The sequence below is a fragment of the Marmota flaviventris genome, chromosome 8 (assembly GCF_047511675.1).
Source record: "Marmota flaviventris isolate mMarFla1 chromosome 8, mMarFla1.hap1, whole genome shotgun sequence".
Taxonomy (NCBI): domain Eukaryota; kingdom Metazoa; phylum Chordata; class Mammalia; order Rodentia; family Sciuridae; genus Marmota; species Marmota flaviventris.
In genome coordinates this window covers 111,720,595-111,736,462 of record NC_092505.1, presented here as the reverse complement: position 1 = coordinate 111,736,462, position 15,868 = coordinate 111,720,595, and the positions used below count along the sequence as shown (strand labels likewise).

The 15,868-nt window shown below is 44.0% G+C and overlaps 1 protein-coding gene across 1 annotated transcript; it reads left to right on the top strand.

The window, feature by feature from the left end:
- The first annotated feature begins 533 nt into the window (after positions 1-533).
- Ssr3 (signal sequence receptor subunit 3) lies at positions 534-15,600 on the top strand. The gene is made up of 5 exons (XM_027933716.2): positions 534-736; positions 1,571-1,697; positions 7,810-7,908; positions 12,095-12,226; positions 13,178-15,600. The coding sequence occupies exons 1-5, from the start codon at positions 604-606 to the stop codon at positions 13,242-13,244; spliced, it is 558 nt and encodes a 185-aa protein (XP_027789517.1). The 5' UTR covers positions 534-603; the 3' UTR covers positions 13,245-15,600.
- Positions 15,601-15,868: the final 268 nt, after the last annotated feature.

Here is a 15,868-nt window from a genome sequence, read left to right as displayed (position 1 = left end):
GCTGAAATAAATGTAATAACATAGGAAGCGTATGGGACAGGTGACAGGCACTGCCTGCGTGGTGAGTGCCCTCCTCCTTCCAGAGGCTCCCTGCATCTGAGCTGTTTATTTCTTTGCTGCAAAGGCGTCAGTCGCTCTGGGAAAAAGCGGGGCAGCGGGGAGCTTGATGCAGGCCTCGCGAAGGCGGAACCCAAGGTGGACACGTGCTGGTTGCGCTGCGCGGGCGCACTGGCCAAGTGCTGGCTGAAATAACGAATGTAAGGCCCGGGGCCGGGAGAACCTTGAACTGTGCAATTTTGGAGACTGGAAAGACTCCTGTCAGGAGCTGGGGTGTCAATAAAGTTTTTTGATTAAAAAAAAAGGTACCCATGACAACTACAAACCCCTTCCTCCCCATGACGTGCTGACACGTGGCGGCCAGAAACCCGGAAGTTTCGCGCGCTGGCCAATTAGACCTGGGGCCTCCGCCGCGGCTGGCCAATCCCGGGGCGCGCTGCACGCTGGCCCGCCTCCATGCCGCGCTGACGGGTCGCTGACGGGCCCGGGCGGGCGGGGAGGTCTCCGCGGCTAGCCCGCCGCCTTCGCTCTTGGACCGGCTCCGCCATGGCGCCCAAAGGTGGCTCCAAGCAGCAGTCAGAGGAAGACCTGCTCCTGCAGGATTTCAGCCGCAACCTCTCGGCCAAGTCGTCCGCGCTCTTTTTCGGGAACGCGTTCATCGTGTCCGCCATCCCCATCTGTGAGCGCCGCGGCGGGCGGGGACGTGTCGGGGACGTGGCGGGCCCGGGTCGGTGAGGGCGGGCGCCGCGCCCAGCTTGGTCCCGGAGGCGCGTGGCCTCCGAGCTGGGCCTCGCGTTGGGCGCCCCGGGAGCAGAGGGTCCTTGCCGGGCGGGCCTTTGGGGTGGTGGCGGGTGCCAGCGCGGGAACGCGCGTCTGCTGCCCCTGCACACTCCGCCCCTTGCCGCCAGGAGCTGTGTGGGTACGAGGCTCCAGGGACGGGCGAGCTGGGTGGGCCCGCCGGGTAGCGCCCACCCGGCCAGAAGGGCACCCTCCTTCCCCAGATGTGCAGGGTTAGGGTTAGACCAGGGCCTGGGGGCGGCGGCCGCCTTGCGCAGCCTGTCTTGCAACCCAGGGGTGGGGACTGCGGCCCGGTCAAGGGCGTCTGCAGACATTGGGGTCCGGAGTTTGCTGCTCCTGCACTGCTGCACTGTTGTTGACAATCAGCTCCGAGGGAACTCGGCCTGTAGTTTCATTGTGCAGTGACCCGCTGGCCCGAAGGAGACCCGCTTAGGTCTCAGATAAAGCCACGTCAGCAAGTCAGCAAGAACACCGGGCCATCGATGGCCTGAACGTAGCTTCGTGGGACCCTGCTGCACTCAATTTTGAAGTCTTAGTGGAACCCGGGAAGTTCTGAACTGAGATTACTAACTCTTCCAGTATCTCATTTCCAAAGACTATCATATACTATATTGGACTTCTTAACTCCAACTGTTGCAATGAATTTTAGCCTTTGAAACGGGGTAGTAATATTTTGTTCTCTTTTTTTCTCTCTCCCCTCTTTGTCTTGCTTCAGGGTTATATTGGCGAATATGGCATATGGATCTTATTCAGTCTGCTGTTCTGTATAGTGTGATGACCCTAGTAAGCACTTACTTGGTAGCCTTTGCATACAAGAATGTAAAATTTGTTCTCAAACACAAGTAAGTATATTTTTCAAGTGAAGATATGTTTGACTTATTGCATTATTTTTACATATTGCATTTTTTATAGTAGGTTGTTGTTTTTTTTGGACCAGGGATTGAGCCCAGAGACCCTTAACCACTGAGCAACATCCCCAGCCCTTTTTATTTTTTATTTTGAGACAGGGTCTTGCTAAGTTGCTTAGGGCCTCTCCAAATTGCCGAGGCCTGCTTTGAACTTGAGATCCTCCTGCCTCAGCCTCTTGAGTCACTGGGATTACAGGCCTATGACACTGTGCCCAGCTATAGTAGGATGTCTTAAAGATCCTTTGTGTTTTAGTTTTAGTAAGCATTAGCTTGAAATGTGAACTGGGTATACCTTGGGAGGAAGGCCCTCTAATGTAAGAGGAATAGTGAACTAACTGAAGTGGAGATAAAGATCCATCTGACACCACTGTGGAAATAGGTTTTGAGTGTGGAATGAGAATATTTCAGCTTTAGCTTTACTCATGGGATTCATCAGAAGAAAAATCTCACCAAGCAAATTACCATTTCAGAAGCCCAGTGGCATTCTTTCTGGAAATTCTAGGCTACCTATTTATTACCTAGAAGTGAAAAAAAAAATGGCCATTTAAAAAAAAATATGTTTTAATTAACTCTCTTGACATTTTCACTGCTAATTACATTTTTCTTATAAGTGTATTCAATTTAGTATTACCATATTTCTTTTATTAAAGAACACACGTAATAAAACATGTAATTATTTTAACAATATCTGTTGGAGAAAAAGAAAACCCAAGCCTTATCACAATAAATTTGTATATTAATTATAAACAATTGAATATTCCGGTTTCATAAAAGTTAAAATATGAGGTGAGTCTGGACTTAGGAATGTTAGTAATTTGTTATTTGTGAATACAATGGTTCTCATGGGAGGCAGGTAGGAATTGATGTTTAATTGGAAAAGGTGCCTTTTGAAGTTATTTTCATGCATACTTTGGGAAAGCAGCATATTTCTGTTCCTTAGTGGGGCTTGTTTGATTTTTTTTTTTTTTGAACTAGAGATTGAACTCAGGGACACTCGACTATTGAGCAACATCCCCAGCCTTATATTGTATTTTTATTTAGAGATGGGGTCTCCCTGAGTTGCTTAGTGCTTCGCTTTTGCTGAGGCTGGCTTTGAACTCGTAACCCTCCTGCCTCAGCCTTCTGAGCCGCTGGGATTACAGGCATGCGCCACTGTGCTGACTCTGGTTTTGTGGTTTTTGTACTGTTCTGGGGATTGAACCCAGAGCCTCACATGGTAGGCAAATGCCCTACCACTTAGTTACAACTGCAGCCCTTTTTAAATTTTATTTTGAGACAGGGTCTTGTTAAGTTTTCTGGGCTGGCCCTGAATTTACAATCCTCTTGCCACAGCCTCCTGAGTCACTGGGATTACAGGCATTGGCCACCATGCCTGTTTCTTTGAGGTAGGTTGAATATTTGCTGAAATTTGAAGTGCCAGCAGGTTTTGTATATTCGATATCTTTTCATCTCTATAATGTCTACTCCAGTTTGGACACTTTTTGCTTGGATTGCTGTAGCAGTCCCCATCTGGTCTCATAAAGCAGAAGTGGAGGCCCCCTGCCGTGTACTATGTAAGGCTTGTTACTTTATGTAATTGCTAGCCCCCCCACTTTTAATCCTGGTTTTATGGGGTGCAGAGTGTGTTCCTCCTTTGTCACCATATTTGTTCTGTCACTCTAACTCATCATGGCCTTCTTTTTTCTAATGTATTAAAGCCAAGTTGTCCAGCCCCTGGGGTGCACATCATCTGCTTCAGAGAGTCTGGCCTCACCTTTCAGAATTGTTCCTTGGCGCCATCCTTTGTTTTGTGCCCGCCCAACCTTTAGGCTGCACTCCCTTCGTGATCTCACATGCCTGTTATCTCGAGGCTGAGGAAACTTCCAGAGGAATCGTCCTGTCTTGGTTCCTTTGCTGTTGTCCCTGTGTTAGGCTCTTTCTGGTGATAGGGGTAGCATGTGTTGGGAGGGTCTCAGTTGATACAAGAACGTAAAATTTGTTCTCAAATAAAGAAATGGCCTCAGCAGCTTGGGCTTCAGGCTGCGGTTCTGGCAGACCAGCAGGGTACTCAGGCCACTTCGTCATCTTCCTGTTTGACAGCCCTTCACCAGCTACCATTTCAGGCTTCAGCCCATCTCAGCCTTGGCTGCCCATGGCTATCTGGATAGGGAAGCCCCCAGAGGTGGGATCTCACATGACTTGTCCTTTGTCCCTTGCAACTCAGTCCCTTGGGCACTCAGCATTTTAACTTGTTCTCATACTATTTTTATTCACCTCTTTGGATATTAAAGTCATGCTTCTTTATCTGCTCATTTCCACCTTAGGCTTCTTGAGGGCAACTACTGTATCTTTTGCTTTATGTCCCTTGTAACAGTTAATGGTATATTTGGTTCAGTAAAATTTCAGTGACTTACTGACTTAATAGATTCAGAGTAGAACTTTTTTGTCATAGCTTTAGTTTAATAAATGTTGCTCTTTTTTTTTGGTACTGGGGATTGAACCCAAGGTGCTTAATTAACCACTGAGCCACATCCCCAGCCCTTTTTTTCATATTTTATTAGAGACAGGGTCTCGATGAGTTGCTAAGTGCCTTGCTGAGTTGCTAAGACTGGCTTTGAACTCTCAATCCTCCTGTCTTAGCCTCTGAGCTGTTGGGATTACAGGCGTGCACCACCGCACCGGTTTAAATGTTGCTTTTGATATGGAAACGAGTATAGACTTGTAAGATGGTTAAGGCTCAAAGACCCAGTTGAGTGCTGGTAGTTGATCGTGGTGAAAAGAATGGCTTCAGAGGCGCAGTCTGGATTCCAGTGTCAACTCTGCTGCTCTTATGTGTATGACTTATGTATACATTTTGCCCATTTTGTGGACTTCAGATTCCCAAGCTGGAAAATGGGGTTACTAATGGTATCCTCAGAGGGTGGTGAGGATTAAATGGGATCACATGAGTGCTGTATTAAGCACAGTGTTTGGCCCATGATATATATGTTTAGGTGCAAGGTTGGAGAGGTTGGGGGTAAGAGGAATTGTTTTTTAAACGTGGCTTAATTTAAACAATGTTTGCAAGATATTTTAAATTTAAGACATTAAATATATGTATATATACATATATTTAATTCTGGAGAGGTTCTGACTTACGGATGTAAAAAAATAAAATAAGAAAAATATAGTCGGGTGTGATGGTACTTACATGTAATCCCAATGACTCAGGATGCTCAGGCAGGAGAATAGCAAGTTCAAGGCCAGCCTTAGCAACCTAGGTAGACCCTGTCTCAAAAGGAAATACAAAGGGTTGGGTGTGGCTCAGTGACAGATAGAGCCCCCTGGGTTTAATCCCTAGTGCCATACACTTGTAGGCAGGATTCATTTTGTGGTTATCTCAGTCCCTCAGGTAGGCTGCTGGAGGGACTTCTATTCAAAGCAATTGGCACTGAATGAGGTTTGTTTTCTGAAAGTCCTTGACAGAGAGGGCTTCCTCTGGTAGTCAGCCTATAGTGTGGTGGTCATGCCTCTGGTTGGTGAGTATAGAATTGTAGACTTAGAAGAGCAATGACTGGTTTTATCTGGTTGAGGGTCTTTGAGGAAGATTTGCCATGTGGACAATTGAAGTTGACTATTTGTCCTAAAGATGCTTAGAGAAAACTAACACTTTTTTTGGTACTAAGGATTGAAACTAGGGCCTCTAACACTGAGCCACATCCCCAGCCTTTTCTATTCTTTATTTCAAGACAGATTCTTGCTGAATTGCTTAGGACCTCACTTAATTGCTAAGGCCGCCTCATGCTCGACTCTTCCTGTCTCTACCTCCCAAACTGTTGAGTATTATAGGTGTGTGCTAACACTCTTTCTGTTTTGTTTTTTTGTACCAGGGATTAAACCCAGGATATGAGCCGTATCCTCAGCCCCTTTTATTTTTTTATTTTGAGATAGGGTTGTTTAGGGGCTCTCTTAAGTTGCTGAGGCTGGTCCTCGAACTTGCAATCCTCCTACCTTAGCCTCCCGAGCTGCTGGGATTACAGGTGTGTGCCACCATGCCCAGCAAAACTAACTCTTTTGAAGCTAATTTACTTCTTGTCCTAACACCCTGACAGCCATGTGTATGTTGTTTTTTTTTTTTAATTCAACTGAGAAAAAGATTTGTTGTAAACCATGTCCATTTCTTTTTAGTAGGTCCTTTAGGGCAAAAAGGTAGTCTGATGTTAAATTCAAGAAACACTTCTTGGTCTGCTAGTGGTTCAGAGGGCATGAAGAGTTTCTGCCTTTAGAGCCTCACATCTCAGGAATGGAGGAAACCTTGTTCCAGATTTTTTAACATAATAAAATCAGTCAAGTGAGGTTGGGGTTTTGGAATGAAAAGCCTTGTAGGACCCAGGAGTATCTCTTAAAAGGACAGCTATTTGTCCCCTGAACTGCCTTTTTCTTTAGGTTGTGAGCCTTTTACAGAAATACATTTTGTTTGAAGCTAGCAGTTTTTTCTTTTCTTTCTTTTTTTTTGGGGGGGGGGGGTGGGAAGCACCAAGGATTGAACCCAGGGCGCTTAACTCAGAGCCATTATATTTAGACTTTTTATTTTTTATTTTGAGACAGGGTCTTGCTGAGTTGCTTAGGACCTTGCTAAGTTGTTGAGGCTGACCTCAAACTTATAATCCTGCGTCCCTCATTTGAATCAAATGTATGATATGTCAAGATCATTGTATTGTCATGAGCAACTAATAAAAAAAAAAATCCTGCATCAGCCTCCTGAGTTGCTGGAATTGCCAGCATGTGCCCACTGTGCCTGGCATGCAGCTAGCAGTTTTTGTCAATGTCAGTTTTTTTTAAATATATATTTGTTTTAGTTGTAATTAGACACAATATCTTTTATTTTATTTATTCATTTTTATGTGGTGCTGAGGATCGAACCAGGGCCTTGCATGTGCTAGGTGAGTGCCCTAGTGCTAAGCCACAACCCCAGCCTGTCGATGTCAGTTCTGATTCCATACTTGAGTGAGCTAGAGGTGGAGTCATAGGTGACCCTCAGTTTGTGCTCATCTTATATCCCAGAAATCCTTATGGTTGAATGAAGATTGGAATTGGCCACCTTGAGCGATATTGGCTTTTCTCCTGTGAACTCCGGCTTGGTTTCTCCAGTTTTGTTCCACAACTGACAGATTAAGCACAGCATGGTAGTGGGGAGTTGACTGCTTGACGTTATTGTAGTGGGACTGGTAGTGGATTTTGCCTGTGGTCAGTTATCATTCATATTTTTGATGAGCTAGTTGTTCTTAAGAGAAATATACTATGTTGAATTTAAATGTAATGGTCTATAGGTAGCTGTTTTATTTCAGTGTAGTTTAAATTTTACTGACAACCCCTTCTGATGAAACTCATCTGCACATTTATTTTTTGGGTGAGTATACATTAATTTTTCTTGCCTCTGACTTTGTGCTGCAGATTCCTAGCTGAGTCCCTGAGTAACACTAGCGCCCTTTTTTGACTGACTCAGTATTACCTTTTGGTGTGGTCCTACAACCAGTGGATAATTTAACTAAAAGTGGGATGCTTATTCTCTGACCGTGTTGTATTATTTCTTTTTAAATAAATTGTCCTTTGGAGTAGAATTAAAGCATAACTTTAAGATATTTTAGCTGTTAGTTTCCCTTTGTTTATTAAGTCAAGTTTTTGCTCCTATAATTTACTTGGAATTAAAATAATTTATCATTTACTAATGTCTTATGAACTTTGAATAGTTAAATTATAGGTTAAAATAAAATGTGGTTATAATGTTTCATAATTAAATTGTGCTAATAGCATTTGACTTTTGTATTCATATTAAATACCTAAACTTTGGAAAATTCTCTCTTTTAAGCAGAAATCAAAGCACATAACTAGTAAACCACATCTCAGGATTTTCCTGAGCTCAGTCTTGGCCAGTACAATCTAATAATCTTGGAACTTTCTGTCAGTTTATTTTCTTGAAATTAAAGTATCATTCAGTTGCTGATGCCAAGTTGGAGTGGAGTGTTTCTGGGATAGGTGGCGCCCCCAGCTGGAGCAAGTGGAAACCTTTTTCTCCTTTTTTTTCCAGAGTAGCTCAGAAGAGGGAGGATGCTGTTTCCAAAGAAGTGACTCGGAAACTCTCGGAAGCTGATAATAGGAAGATGTCTCGAAAGGAGAAGGATGAGAGGTTTGACTTCTTAAGTGTTAGCAGTAACCACAAAAGGGGGTACTTGGGAGAAAATAAGTTGGTGATTTCTGCTTAAGAGAATGTGGACACCGGACTTGTAGCAGCAGCGGAGCTGGGAATGGGAACAGCTGCCTCTGGAGTTTTTATTACACTGGATGTTGTCTTTGAGCTCTGCACAGTTGATTTATTCTCCTGAAGAATGAAGTAGCTACTGTTACCAGCTCCATTTTACACCCGAGGAAGCTGAGGTCCAGAGAACTTGGGTAACTTGCCCAAGGACATAGATGAGTCCTTGTAAATCCATGATAATGCAGGCATCCTGACTGGAGGACGGAAGCTGACTGTTCTTCTGGAATATAGGCAGCTCAGGCTTTGTCCTGTGCAGTGTCTGCCTGTGGTACCTGTGTGGCCTTGAGCACGTCACCTCATCTTAGTCTGAAGGGCTTACAGTGTTCTGTTAGCATTTTGAGGTGGCATTTCTGCGTCTGTGCTTCCCATGGGACATCCAGTTCTTGGATGGAAACTGGGTGTATTGTTTGGGGAAAGAAAGAACCAGGCTTGTCTGCTGTTGTTGGGTGCCCTGCCGGGTTTTTTAGCTGCCCTCCCAATTTTTTCTGCCTGCTGCTCTTAGAAGTCTTGTTCAACAGTCCACCGTTTGAGTTGCCCAAGTCCCTGCACAGAGAGTAAACTGAAGAGTTGCCAGATGGTTTGATGGAGTCATGAGCTGGTTGTTTTCATGGATCATAAGTTTTAGTATCAGCAATATGCTTTGTGGGACACAGTTTTTACCACATTTTGCTCCAGAAAGACTTTGTGGGGGTACTTGTGATATTAAAACAAAGTAATAAGTTGGGTGCAGTGGTGCATGCTGTAATTCAAGCAAAAATCAGGAGGCCAAGGCAGGAGGGTTGGGAGTTTGAGGCCAACCCTGGGCAACTTAGGTCCTGTATAAAAATAAAAAGTGGATTGGGGATGTAGATCAGTGGCAAAACACCCCAGGGTTCAATCCCCAGTAACACACACACACACACACACACACACACGTACACACGTACACACACAAATTGCCTAAGATCAGAAACCATCTTGAAGTTTAAAGGTGTTTGAACAGAAGTGTGGAGTTAGCATTTGAGTTTGAATGCTGAGCTCAGTTCTGAGCTCCTGAGCTCCCGGGTGTCTGGGGAAGCATCTGAGGTCACACAGCTTTCCTTATCTGATGGGAGCAGCGTGTAAGCCCTTCTGAAAAGAAACTTTCCTGGCACTGAGTCTTGGAAGGACTTTATCAAGTGCATCCTTATTTAAGGCACACTGAGTAACTTAATGAACAATGTCTTCTGCAGTGGTTTTGGAAAGGCACCAGAGCAAAATGAAATGATTACCTCCTGTGATCCTTTACACAGCTGGAGGCACAGGGAGCAGCTGTAATGAGGTCTGGCTGCAGAGCTTTCTGATTGCATGTTTTGCATAGGAATAGAGGGTAGACAATTTAGAGCACTTTCTTTAGAAACCTTTTTGATGAATTATATTGTTTGGAACAGTGTTTCCTACATGGGGGTGCCTGTCATAATTACCCACATTTTAGAATGCCTGTTTCAGCTCTCTTTTGGAGGGGGGTACTGGGGGTTGAACTCAGGGACATTGAACCAAATCCCTAACCCTGTTTTATATTTTAGGGATAGGGTCTCATTGAGTTGCTTAGCACCTTGATTTTGCTGAGGCTGGTTCAGAACTCATTATCCTCCTGTCTCAGCCTCCTGAGCTGCTTACAGACATGTGCCACTGCACCTGCAGTTATAGCTCTTTTAAGGTTTGGGTAATGGATGTCGCAAAATAGGTCTCTTCTGCCTGCTGTAGAATTGCCTGGTTGGTCTGGTACTTGTTCTTTTTCCTGGGACATACCTTGAAATTTTCCTCATATAGCATTCGGGTAGTCTTTAGTAGTCGACTAGAGTTGGAATTGGGAGTGAGAACTCTGGTGTTTGCTGGATTAAGTATTTAAAAGTAGGGCGAGGTGAAGGTTCTGTGGATGTGTGAATTTCTCTCTATCATCAGGAGAAATTTGTCCTCTTAGTATTTCTCTCACCAAATCCACAGTGGAACAGCCTCACCCCAGTCTGTATTCAAGATTGACACTGATGGCTGGGACCAGAGACTGGTGAGTTGTCTGTGAGGGCAAATGGCTTCCAAGAGGTTTGATCTAAGAGAAGGTTTCTCAGCTCTTTACCTAGATGTGTGTCTTCCCGATCTCCCTTGATAGTCATTTGGAGTCTGTACTCCCTGCCCCTTTTTAAAATATCCATTTGTCCAATGGTGGAAATAAGCAGAGAGGAGTTGGAGATTCATTAACATTTGTTCCAGATGTGAGTGTTATTTTTTTGGTTTATCTGTCATTTAGCATTATTTGATTATAGTAGTTGCTGTTTGTTCTCAACTTTTCTCTTGTAGGACTGTCTCCTGGGAAATATTCTCTCAAGCTGGATTCCTCCCAGGGAAGCTTTGATAGAACATTGGCAGTGAGGGTGTTTGGGGGTTTACATTTTTTTTAATGTAATACCCATTACATGGGTGGACCATGTCAAGGTGCTGACGTGTGTACGCTGATTTGAGCGGGTGGCAGCCAGGTGACCTCATGGAAGGCAGTTCTGATTCAGGACTGGCAGGAAGGAGTCAGGGGAAATGCTGTCGGGCTGGCGGCCTGCGGGGCCTGTCTCCAGAGGGTTCTGCCGGAGTTGAGGGTGGATGTGATAGGGCTGGGATTTCTGCACCGGGTGGCATGGACTCTGTGTCTTGCAAAGCTTGATTTTGTTGTACTAGTGTAAGAATGGTTAAAATAGATTTCCTCCAATTTCAAGTCAAATGCTTTCAAATTTCATGTGAAATCAGAAGGGGTATTTGGGTTAGTGGCTGCACTTAAAGTCCTTTCCTGGGGCTGGGGTTGTGGCTCAGTGGTAGAGTGCTCACCTAATATGCATGAGGAACTGGGTTCTATCCTTAGCACCAATAAATGTAAAATAAAGACATTGTGTCCACCTAAGACTTAAGAATAAATATTTTTTAAAAAAGTCCTTTCTTTCCCCCAGACTTAAGAGTATGTTGAAAATTAAGTTGAGTGTATCCATAAAATCAGGGAAATATGGAGTCTGTGTCAGAGACTGCACATTTTTCTTAGATGAGGCTAAGGTGGTGACACCCTTCGTGTAGCCCTTCACAGCCAGGCTGGCTGACCTCAGATTAGAACACTTGATGAATAAGTTGCGTCAGTTGCCAGGATGCCAGCCTTGGAGTTTGTTGTCCTGAGGGTGGGGGTGTGTGGGAATGAGTCATCTGCCTCCACGGAGGGGGATTCTTTTTTGGGGACAAAACGTCTATAGCAGTGGCTTTCAATATTTTAAATAATGATCCACAGTGAAAACAGTATATTTTTAAAAACTGCTTTAAAAAGTTTAATCAAATCAAAAGGAATCAAGTCTGCCTTATTCAGAGGTGCCCTGGACCTTCCTCTTGCCTGTGTGAATGGGTAAAAGAAAAGGCTGATAAAGTGCTGGTGCATTAGGAAGATGATATAGCAGAGAAAGGAAAATAAGGGGCTGGGTTAGAGCACTCGCCTAGTGAGCGTGAGGCCCTGGATCCCATCCTCAGCACCACATAAAAATGAAATAAAGATATTGTGTCCACTTACAACTAAAATATAAATATTAAAAAAAGTAAAACAAAAAGTAAAAGGGTTTTTATAGAAGTTTAAAAAGTCCCCTTGTGGATCAAGCAGATTATTTGCATTAAGTAATGATGGCTGACGATGGCCCGCTGTACTTGGTGTTTCCTTCTTTAAGTGGAAATTGAAGGCTGAGAGCCACAGGCCAGCAGCCTAGGAGCTCCCTGAGCCATGAGGTGTAGGTGGAGCCTTGGGAAAGGGGCCCTCTTAGGTGTGGGTGGGGTCCTGCCAGCTGCAGTTTTCACCCCTTTCTCTCTGTCCCTGGTGGCCTGGGAGGAATGGAACACCCAGCACCGGCAGTAAGAGAGCTAGAAGTCTTGGGATAAAGGTGATGATTCTGTGCTTAACATTGTAAACGGGTTCTCAGCCCTGAGCACATTGAGAGCAACGTACTGACAGTGATTGGGAGCTACATAGTGTTTGAAGTTCTGGATCCTGCTTACAAACTGGTCTGACTTGTTTCTGTGTCTCTAGAATCTTGTGGAAGAAGAATGAAGTTGCCGACTATGAAGCTACAACATTTTCCATCTTCTATAACAACACTCTGTTCCTGGTCTTGGTCATTGTTGCCTCCTTCTTCATTCTGAAGAACTTCAACCCCACAGTGTATCCTTTAGAAGCCTGGAAATAGGAGCTGGTTTTTGTTTTGACTTATCTGGGTATTTTAGTGGGAAGAAAAACTGCTCTGGGAGTCAGTCCATTAAGTAGCACTGACTTTAGGCAGGTTTCTGGACACTTCAAAGAACAGTTTTTGGTTTGATTAAAAAAATTTTTAAGTTTGTATGATAAACAAGATTTGCAAAGCAGACTACTTCCACTGGGTATGTAATGATGTATACCTGCCTACTTAAGAAATTCCAAGGAGGCAGAACAAACTTGCCTTCTTGGGTAGCTTTTATCATCGTTCTTTGGGAGTGGAGACTGGGTGGATAGCTGGTAGTTACAGGGGCACAAATTGTCATCTTATTACTGTTTCAAGCTGCTTTTAAATTGAGCTGAGCTTGTGGGTAAGAATCTTGTCCTTTGTTCAGATAACTTATTGGAGGTGTTGTCCAGGAACACACAGCCAGGCTTTGCCGGTCTGGGCTTGTGGTGGAGAAGATGAGGCCTCTCCAGCTTGTACCTTCTGGGAAGACTGGAGTGGACCTCAGACTGAGTGGCGGTGAACTTTCAAACCCCCTGCTTTGCCAGCTGCAGCAAGTGTCCTGGTTGGCAGGAGGTTCCCCTTCTTTGCTGTTGGGTGGGGTCAGGTCCCTCCTGCATGTTCTTCCATCAGTTCTCATGAGGGTGAAGTAGGATTCAGATGGGTTCTTGTGGTCATGTGTTCTAGGTTCATCTCTGTTTAGTTTTAAAAGTGGAAACATTCCCTGTGAATGTTTTACATTCTCTAGAGCCTCCCGTCTTGTAAGTTGGGTTTATAGATAATGGGGCTGCATGTCATTGAGATTCTACTGGGTTTCAGGAGGGAAGCAGTGTGTTCTAAAGGAATGGGCTTTTAGTTTTGTTGAAAAACTAACTTTGGGTTCTTAACTTTTCCTTAACACTAAATTCTCACAGGAACTACATTTTGTCCATAAGTGCTTCGTCAGGACTCATCGCCCTCCTGTCTACTGGTTCCAAGTAGACATGTCAGCTTAGCCCCCTGGCTTTGTGTTGATGGGTGGCCTGTGGCATGTGGAAAAGCAGCAGGGTGGTCGGGGTGGGAGACACACAAGACGTTTTTATAGTCTGGAATTTGAGGGTTTAAAAAAATGCAACAGAATGTAATTGAGTGTTTGTTTATTGGCTCTTTTTGACAGATTGTTGAAATTAAATGAATTGAAAGGGAAACTCAGAGTACCAGGACATTTATTAAAAGGCGAGAAGTCTTGCAATGTGCTATAATCTCGAGGAGAAAATAACTCGTTTCCTTGATCCATCAGAGGTCACACTAACCTGGGCCGAACTGTTATTATTTATAATGGTAGCAAGAAGTTAATAACTGGTTCTCTGTGTTCCAGGCACAACATTACAACTTTTTTTGAACCATAAATATCAGAATGAATCCTCAGGGGATTAAATAGAAGCCTCATGTTTATGAGTCTCTGGACTTGTGATTTGTAAGAACTCAAAGTTTAAAACATGATTTCTCCAGCTTGGAGAAGAGAAGCGTGTGGAAAAGTTTCTTTTTTTTCTTCCGTAAGAAAGGCAGCCAAGGTAGCAACCTAAGAATAGTGTCCAGGTCCACAAGAGCTGTAAAGTGCTGCTGGGCTTATGACCTGGCCCCAGTGGCCAGGAGTCAGCTTGACCCTACCATGTTGGTGACCTGTGCAGCCACTGGGTCAAGGTTCTGCTAGACCAGGATCTCATGCCCCTGGGTTGAGGTTGAGTAAGAGGGAGGCCTGTCCTGTACAGCGTCAGGTAAGGGACCCGAGTCATGCTTGTTACACTTGTGAACCTGGTTCTGGAATGCTGAGGACTCCACGAGGAGGTGACAGTGGTGAATGCTTGTCAGCAGTTTTTCATGAGGGCTTTCCTCGGTTGACCCGCTAGTTCACAGCTTCCTGTTGATTGTGATCACATAATGGTTTCTTCAGGTCTTGGGGGTTTAGCTGAGAGCGGTCTCTATTTTTTGCCAGAATATGTACAGATATTATCATTTTCTGTTTGTGCTATGACTTGAAAAAGTTTGGGAATCTCTTTATTACTCATGATATTGGTTTCATATAGTTATTAGCTTTTGACTATATCCAGTAATTTCCTACAAGGAATACCTCAAGGAAGGGAAATATATTCCTGATCTTCAGTGTCCACTTCTAAATTTAAGGTGAACATTATCAGCTGGTTGTGATGCACATTCCCAGCCACTCGGGTGGGTGACTGAGGCAGGAGGATTTTAAGTTGGAGGCCAGACTGGGCAATTTAGTGAGACCCTGTCTCAAAAATTAAAAGGGATGTAGGTATAGCTCAGTGGTAGAGCCCTTTTAGCCTGCATGAGGCCCTGGGTTCAGTCAACAGCACCATCTTACTTGAGTGCTATTGGATGTATGGGTGGGCTGCATCTGGAACGTAGAGGGAAGATGGGCAGGCCAGCTCGGCACAGTGGTCCTCCCCATCCTCTGCGTTGAGGGTGCTCCTGGACGTTTGCAGATCTTCATTCTGCTGCATTATTACCTGAGTGCTGTTGCTGGAGGGGGTGGAGTGAATGGACAAGTCGGAAGACATTTGCCACAGGATTAGGTGACACATAAGAGGCTCATTTTTATTGTTCTCTCATTTTACTCTAAGGCTGATTAAAAAGCAGTCAGAGTGTGGGGCATGGAGTCTTGAGTACCACTCCATCTGCTTGCTTGGCCAAAGGAGTCTTCGGAAACCAGAGCTGCACACACTTTTCAGATGGGGCAAAAACCTACCTCTAGAGGGCAGTGTCTGTGTTGTGGGGACAGTTGCCACCTTTCCTGCTGCCTAGCTGAGAGGGCTGGGGGAATAGGACTCAGCCCAGCATCTTAAGACTCTTGGATTAATGAGCCAAAAATGTGTGGGATAGCAAGCAAATGAGACTCTCTTCCGTCCCAAATGCCCTCATAGCAGCCTTTGTATCTAGTTGTGATGACGTTTGCTGACTTTCCATACTGCTTGATGAGTTTCTGTGCCCAGATGACATATTCATACTTGAGCTGTTCCATCAAGGATTTACTGACCTAGCACTTTTGGGAAATGCAGAGCCTTTCGTTGTCAAAAAGAGCTGTGTGGCAATTGGAATTGTGATGTGCTAAATCATATTTAAATAGTAAAATCTGCTGCAGAATTTTTATCTTAAAAAGCCTCTGTATCAACACCAGTAGAATAAAAGGGTTTCTGCTGTAATTGGGATTCAAAGTAATTATATTCTGTTTTTTTACACTTGTGATAGATAAAACTTAAGATTGTTAAACATTTTTATTTCCCTATTTTTAGTTTCATCATTTACAACTTAATAAAAATTGTGGATTGCAATTTGAGATCGTCATATTTGGTGTATTATTGCAAGTTGGACAGGATAATTTGAAATAAGGTTTGAAGTTAACTAAAATATGGAGGTTGAATTTATTCAAAATTCTTACCAAAAGTCTTGCTTAGATGTACAATTAAACTTTGCTTTTTAAAATCTGTGTTTTCCCTAGATTTTTTTATATGATCCCTATGAGTAAGTACATCATCTTAATTACATTATTTCTCATTAGTGGTCATTTTAATTTCCCACATGGGTGACCTGCCTTTTCTTGGTTA